We start from the raw sequence: 8,208 nt of genomic DNA, 5'->3' as shown, positions 1-8,208 counted from the left end.
CATGCTCCAGCTCCGGTTCCCGCTCCACGCCATCTTCCTCGCACTCACCCTCATTCGCATCCACATCCACATCCACACCCACACCCACACCCACACCCACACCCACACCCACACCCACATCCACGTCCCAGTCCAAACCCCAATATCCATTCACATCCCCATCACCAACCACATGCCCACCCACATCCGTATCCCCATCACTACCAATATTCTCACCCGCAGCAACATCCTGACACCAGTCCCCCTCCCACCCGCTCCCATACGCCCACGCCGTGGGATTCCCCCCCACCTGTACCTCCTCGCTGGATCATGCCACCAACTCCACCTCCACAGAGAGCCAGCTTCTATCAAAGGACTTTTGCACGGTGCACTATAATGGAAATATCAGTTTAGAGAATATTTGACATTTTAATTAACTTGTTTTTTCTGGGTTTCTAGAATATTTCATGTTTCTTGCAGATAGTGTGAAACTCACTGGACTGTCATACATGTATCCGTACATTAATAGTAAGGCAACATTCAAACACTCTTGTTTTTACACCTAAAAGAATGTTTTTTTTTATCACTAAGCCTGTAAGAGAAAACACGAAAGAAAACAGAAAATCATTGTAATTTATATTTCATCTCACTTGCATGGCCCAGCGAAGAAAACCTCTGCAACCTGACTTGATTTAAAGGGAACTCAATAATAGATACACCATTGTTTATATCATATATGTACGTGTATGATTTGTAAATACTTTTATGGATGATGTACACTTACATATACAGTTAAGTCTGTGCCTCTGTATATATCTGTCATATGTTCTCAGAGAAGATATACACATAGGCATGGTTCAACGATCTGGTGAATGGAGAAAAGCTGGAGCTGGAGAGAAGTACAGAAAAGAGTGAACTATGACACGATGTAAATAGGCTGGAAATGATCTAAAAATGTTAAACAATTCCCAGCAATGAGACACATACTGAAATATCTCTATGTATTTGTTTTGTGCCACCTAGAGGCATCATTACCCCGTTAAATGTAGATCTATATAGTTAAATAAACTTTTATATATACATATCAAATTAGCAGTGTGTGTTCTTACATCTCTACTTTCACCTCACCATATTGATTCATTGTCAAACTGGGTCTCAACTCAGCAAAGATTTGAAAAGGGTGACACAGATTACATGCTTTAATTCATTCATTTCCAGGACTGAGTTCAGCATCTGACAACTCTTGACCTCTCAGTTTCAGATGCGACATCCTTCATAAAGAGTTTGGCAGTTGTAATGACTTTACCAATGTTAATAAATCATACAATAAGGCTTCATAGATCAATTATAAGCCATTAATAAAGAAGACTTTTGTGTTGCCAGATTTTTAAAACTTCCCTCCAGCAGGACATTCATCTTTTTAGCTCTTTAATTGGAAAACCATGCAGCGAATCTTGACCAAAATCCATTTATTAACAACTTATTAACATGTGCAACTGCAGTCTGCAGTCTTAATGGCTTATTTAGAAAGTGTGAATCCAAATCCATTAGTAAAATACACTCACCTAACACTATTAGGAACACCTGTGCAATCCGATGCAATCCAACACAACAGCTCTGCCATTAATTCTACTTTTACAATGCTTATATATTTTCAGTTTTTGTTGTCAGAAAGAAAAGTGTTCCTAATATTTTGCACCCCTCATGTATGTTAATGGGGTGGACAAAATATTAGGAACACTTTTCAATGTAATGCATTCTAGTACACCACCACCACCCACTACGACCTCAATAATAAATATAAGGTAGAACTGTCACCTTTCTGACAATGTCAACAAAAACTGAAAATGTATAAGCTTTGTAAAAGCGTAATTTATGGCAGAGCTGTTGTATTGGATTGCATTAGATTGCACAGGTGTTCTTAATAAAATGCTCAGTGAGTGTGTGTGTGTTCATTAAATTAAAGTGAATTACTGCCAGTCAGAAAGGATAAACACAAACAACAGTCAGAGTCAGGTTTCTTCACAACCTGGCAACCCCAAATACTTGCTGATCTATAAAATTTGATTAAATGATGTATCATTAGTTACAATTTACAAACTCTTTATAAAGTGTTACTTATCAGCATGTGGTACCGACTTAAATATATAGTGTGTCAACTCCGTCGAGTGTTAATCATGTGTCTTTCCCAAGAATTAGATTCCACTTTGTTCTGAACGCTGTACGTCAGGGATTAAGCTTAATAAGCTTCTCTCATCTGCCGCACTCGACATGTCTTGAGCACGAATGTAGCCCTCATCTTTAGGAATTTTCGCGGACTATGGACATAATTTGTTACCTGCTAGTTATAGCTGTGTCCAACATTCAGGCGTATGAGAGTTTTTCTCAATGTTTACGCGGCTGCAGCTGTGTAGAGGACCGGCATGGAAGGTAAGATCTGCTTTTATATATAGTCTAATCTTCGCCAAGGCTGAGGTGTTTAACCCATGTTACTGTGTCAGTGGGTGACAGAAGATACTCCAAGGACGGAGTTAATGTTTATATGAGCAGAAGAGTACATTTTTTCCCAAATAAAGCCGAGAATGTTAAGTTTGGGGGTAGATATGTGTCCTAATCAGCCACTATAGGTGTTAAAAGAAATGTTTTGAAGTATCAGGCTGAAGTGCTCATTTAAACTCTTCCCTGTAATCAGGTCACTCATATGTATGGAGGAGAGCGCGTTTGGGGCCATACCAGAGAACTTCCCAGATGATATGACCAAAATACGAATAGAAAAATCTCACTTCACTGAAATACCCCGTGGGGCTTTCTCAAAAACGCCCGCTTTGGAGAACCTGTGGTTGAACTTTAACGATATCACAGTGATAAACTCGAAGGGTCTGGAGGGTTTGGGGAACTTGACCGAGCTCCGTCTGCAGGGGAACAAACTCCGTTCAGTACCATGGACAGCGTTCGAGGACACACCGGCCCTCAAGATCCTGGACCTGAAGCACAACCAGCTGGACGTCCTGCCGGAGCATGCGTTAAAATATTTGCCAGGTCTGACTTACTTAGACTTATCCTTCAATCGGCTTACGGTCATATCGAAGGAAGTCTTCCAAAACTGGCCTCTCTACCAAAAACTACAGAGCACGGAGGAGCGGGAGGCGACCGCTACCGGGCCGAACGTCGTCCTGGCGCTCCACGACAATGCCTGGCTCTGCGACTGCCGCCTGAAGGGCTTCGTGGAGTTCATCAGGTCCCTGAGTCCCCCATTTATACTGATGAACTCCTACTTGACCTGCTCAGGGCCGGACTTTAGGGCGGGCAGGTTCTTCCACGAGGTAGACATACAGGCCTGCATGAAGCCCGTCGTCTCCACCCCGTCCACCAACATCAGCCTGCCGCATGGCGCGAACCTCACCCTGCGCTGCCTCGCCAAGGCCAGGCCAGACCCGGCGGTGTGGTGGACATATGGTTTGAAGATAATCAGAGGATTTCATGGTAAGAGTGTGATGTCCACAACATGTCATCCACACACCCAGCTAGAGTGATATCTTGTAGTAAATTAGATACTTAAGCACACATTTTAATCGCAGACCTCTTAAGAAGAGGAGAGTTAAATCTGGATATTGGCCTATCGCGATGTAATCACCACTGATTCTCTCATCAGTGTTGATTAAGAGTGTTGGAGATTATAGTGCGCTGCATGCCTACCTAATGTCAGCCGTGTTGGGATACTGTGTAATTAAGTAAACCTCTTCGTCATTAGACTTAACCTGTCAGTGCGGAGTGCTTACTGTAGGTCACGACTGCAAGTAACCAGTCCATAGTAAACTAATGGGAACACTGTAACAAACTGCTGCTCCCACTAGTGTCCCTAACACTATCAGTGCTATACTGATAACAGTCATCTATCTATCACTGTGGTAGAGTATCTAAAACTGTATTCAAGTAAAATCACTCTTTATAGACATTCATATACTTTAAAGTACACAAACAGAAGTAAAGTAATCAAAATAATGAATAAGAATACTATTTTTTTTCTACTGGAAAAACTTCTAATGAGGATATAAAGAGTTTTTAAGTTGTAGCTAATGGCTTTACTAGTTGATAAATAATTTGCCAATGCTTTATAGATTTAACAACAACTTTGGGTTGGCCAGTTTTTGAGAAAGCTCCCTTGCTGGTACAAGGGAGTATACAATAAAATCATTATTAAAGGGTAATGAGTGTCTAACCTTCCAATAAACCATCAAGTCTGTTGATACATGTTGATAAACTGTTGATAAATGGATTTTGGTCCAGATTGTGTTGATAAGTCATTAATAAAGAATCACAGGTTTCTCACTATTTAATAAGCCAACGGCAAAAGTTAGTCACTCATTTGTGATTATAAATGTCAAAAGTCATTAATAAAGGATTTGTATAACAATCCATTAAGTCAGCACTTTTAAATGTTAATAAGTTGTTCATAAATACATTTTGTTCTGAGGCTCCAACGTGGCAACCCAAAATTCTTATTCTATCAATAGCTTTTAACTGATAAAACATTAGTAAATGCTTTTTAACCATTAATAAAGCCATTATAGACTCTTTTCAAATAGAAAATGATGCAGATTTAGAATAGCAAATAACGTCATAAGGGAAAAAAATTACACACACTGCTGCCTCGTTACCACTTGTTTTATTCCATATGAACATGACTGATGTTTTGACCACATCATCTGCTCCTGGTTAGATAATTAGTTATAGTAAATCTCACTCTTAACCTTTGCCTGTTAAATACATATTTTATGCAGGGACCATTTAATTACTATACCATAAGAGTATCAACATGTTACAGTGTCATTATACTTTAAGATAATCCCTAAAACAATTGATGTCTATCATAAATGTGTGTGAATGTCTGTTATGTAGGACTCCATACTTGCGCCTTTTTCCTTGTGTGTCTGTGTACTGTGTGTGTAGGGGATCAGTAGACCTTTTTCACAGCAGGCATTTTGACTTTTCACAGTAGGAAAAACCACAGTTCTTAAAATCAGGCTAAGGAAGTGTGACAGTGAAGCAAAATGCAAAATACCAGGACCCTGAAACCAAAGCAGCTAAGTGGGATTCAGTCATTCATTTTATTATTTGCACTTGTGCTTTTCCTACTGCGATATGTCAAAATGTCTTCCAATAACAAGAATTTTTTTTTTTTTTTTTGTGGCTTGATAAATTGGCTTCCATTCTGAAAGGAATTTATTTTGAGGTGGAAAAAGTTGCCCGAATTTGGTGGTATAATTTTTGTTCAACTTAAAATAACATTGGATACCCTTATTTTCCTCCCAGAGTCTCAGGAACGAGTAGATGAAGACACCATCAGATCCCTCCTGGTGATCCCCTCCATTCACGCGGCTGACCGCGGTGTCTACACCTGCACCGCTGTCAACTTCATTGGAAACTCCTCCGTCAACATCCTCCTGGAAGTCCGCTCTCCTGATGGCCCCCAGTCCCCACTCCTCCCAGCTGCACCCGCTGGTGGAGACGAAAATGTCTACATTGACATCCGCATCGCCAAACAGACAGTTCGTGGCATCTCCATCGAGTGGTATGCTGCCTTGGACCACCCCACCGAAACCTGGTTCACCATCCACTTTGGACGTGCAGACGCTAATAAGAAGGAGATGATCTACATTGGCCCTGGGATTCACTCGTACTCCGTCTCTGATCTGATGCCTGCCACCAAATATGAAATCTGTGTAACCCTTAAGAACCAGGCACCACGTCCTGGCCAGTGCATTATGTTCGTAACAGGAAGTGACATTACTGAGATGGAACAAAGGGAGAAGCTGATTCATATAGTGGTGATAGTTTTAGCCATGGTGCTGGCTGTGCCTATTGGCATGTATGCCTGCACCACTGACACTAAGTTTGCCTGTCTGGAGGGCATCATGGAATCATGGAAGAACCGACGGAGAGAAAGCAGCTCATCAGAGGCAGAGCGGGAGAGGCAAGGCACCTTCGACAGTCTGCAGGCCGCCAGCGACGAGGACCTGGTCAACAAAGATTCAAGTGAAGACCGGAAGGTGAGGCGGAGGTCAGAAGACAGACTGCATAAGGGCAAGGCTGACCACAGCAGACTCACAGCTGAACTATATTAATTTACTATCAGTTACCTTGTAACATATGTGACACCTTTTATCAGTTGTTTTTGTAAAGTATCATGTGTTTGATTAATATTGCTGGAAAACACAGAAAATAATAGATCTGCTGTATTATGTTGATTTTGATACACATATAAGTACAACATTCAGAAGAATCCACATGTTGTCTGCCTGGGTTTTAATCTTATTTCTTCCTTTGTTCTAGGCCGAGGAGGTTTTTGCAAAGATGTGAATGATGACCATTATGTCAAGATTTTAATTCAAGGAATTGCACCAATGTAGAGAATGTGCTGCAGCTTTTTTTCTGTCTGCATTATGTTGTTTGTCTTGTTATGTTGTGTTTCAATTCATTTATCACACATTTTGATTACTGCTTTACATGAAGCCTTTGTGATTTATTTAAATGGAAGACTGCTCAAAATGACAAACTAATGAGGACTTTTATAGATCTATCATTGTTAGCTGTATACTTTTCTTCTTGATCTTTATCTGATTCTGTGATAGCACTTTAATATTGTCTTATGTATTTATATATGTATTTATCTATTGTCTCATCTAATTTCATTTCTGCTCACCTTGCTAACATTGTCAGTTAAGCTGACATATTTTTTATGATGCTCCATCTGGAACAGGAAAACATCTTATATCAAATGGTGATTATTTGTTATTTGTTACAAGTTTGTACTTTGCTAATGACAATGTCTTCATTGAATTTTCCACAAACATTTGATTCAGTCACATTTTGTACATACAGTGTATGAATAGGGTGAATAGGATGATTGTTACAAGAAGATCTTACAATGTTTTCTAACCTGCTAAGAGAGCAACAAGACAAATCACATTCAAAGACATAAAATCTTCCCAAGTCAGCGCTTTTCGTGTCATTTTAAATTAAATTGTTTGTGTGTGTGGGAATGCATGAATTTGTGGGAGAGAAAATATTTCAAAACAGCATTATGAATGACAAAACCATAATTCCTTATCCCTTATGTATATTTAAGGTTACCAGACAATACATAATTTCAATTAAACTGATTTATTAATTAAACTGTGTGTATGTGTGTGTGTGAATCTTTTACCATTCATTTACTGACATTGACCTTTGCATGCAGCTGTCAGAAGTTAAAGGCGCCTATGACAAACTCAGAAGCTTCAAATTACCTTCAGATACACTTTGGAATATATTTTTGCTCACAGTGAGGTCTGTGGATTTTGTACCCCATCACTTACATTGTAAGCACATTTAGGGATGATCGTTTAATGGCCAGTATTAGCAAGAGGAACGATTACAGCAAGCTAAACCTCTTTAAATGTTCATATGGGCACCTGATGTGTTTTAAGACAGTTAGAAAAAATGTGAACTTATCCGTCAAAGCCTTTTACTGAATGTCTAGTTGATCAGACACAGTGTTACTGTCTGCTGTATTACACAGCCTTTACTCATACGGTATCTGAATTAAATTCATCCATAACACAAGTTTACAAACAGAAACTTGGGAGGACTGAAAATGATTAACAATTTTAAGTTACTTTCATAAAAGGGACTGAAATTGATAATCACAATTACTCACTGTACCACTGAAGCAAACTGTATTTCTACGTATGTAGATCTGTGCAGTTTCATTACCATACTGTATGTTTAATCCTCTCTGCGTCATTGTACATTTACGTCACAGTTTCTGTCTCTCACTTCTGCAAACACAACATACAACAAGGCATGCGCCAAACATGATCTTTGCTGACCAACCCAGACAGATGGCACATCGGATATTCGTCGGCCAATGGCATTGTTCATTTGACCATAAGACCCAAACACTGGCATCCTCTCCAATATCCTCTCCTGCCGTCACTTTATGATCAGATCACATGAGCCCCCTCCTCCATCTCCATGTGTTGGCCCCTGTGACGCAAGGAGATCAGTTCATCTCTGCTGGGGCCTGCTTCTATTGACTTAAGATCAGGGTTTTAAACGAGATTGGCAGCTCTCATTTTCTGGAGCACAGACACATCTGCTTTCTTGCTTGTTCAGATGTGTTTATATGATTTGTGGGTGAGGGATTGATGCTGCTTTTTGTTGTAATCCTTATCCACTGTGTATGAC

The 8,208-nt window shown here is 39.9% G+C and overlaps 1 protein-coding gene across 2 annotated transcripts; it reads left to right on the top strand.

The window, feature by feature from the left end:
• The first annotated feature begins 2,340 nt into the window (after nt 1–2,340).
• lrit2 (leucine-rich repeat, immunoglobulin-like and transmembrane domains 2) lies at nt 2,341–7,089 on the top strand. Of its 2 annotated transcripts, XM_042434001.1 has the most exons (3): nt 2,341–3,462; nt 5,293–6,029; nt 6,313–7,089. In XM_042434001.1, the coding sequence occupies exons 1-3, from the start codon at nt 2,685–2,687 to the stop codon at nt 6,337–6,339; spliced, it is 1,542 nt and encodes a 513-aa protein (XP_042289935.1). In that variant the 5' UTR covers nt 2,341–2,684; the 3' UTR covers nt 6,340–7,089. The 2 variants fall into 2 exon arrangements, with proteins under 2 accessions (XP_042289935.1, XP_042289934.1); XM_042434000.1 differs by lacking the exon at nt 6,313–7,089 and having other exon boundaries at nt 5,293–6,104.
• The last annotated feature ends 1,119 nt before the right edge of the window (nt 7,090–8,208 follow it).

Source organism: Thunnus maccoyii, chromosome 14 (genome assembly GCF_910596095.1).
Source record: "Thunnus maccoyii chromosome 14, fThuMac1.1, whole genome shotgun sequence".
Classification (NCBI taxonomy): domain Eukaryota; kingdom Metazoa; phylum Chordata; class Actinopteri; order Scombriformes; family Scombridae; genus Thunnus; species Thunnus maccoyii.
This window is presented reverse-complemented; position numbering and strand designations above follow the sequence as displayed.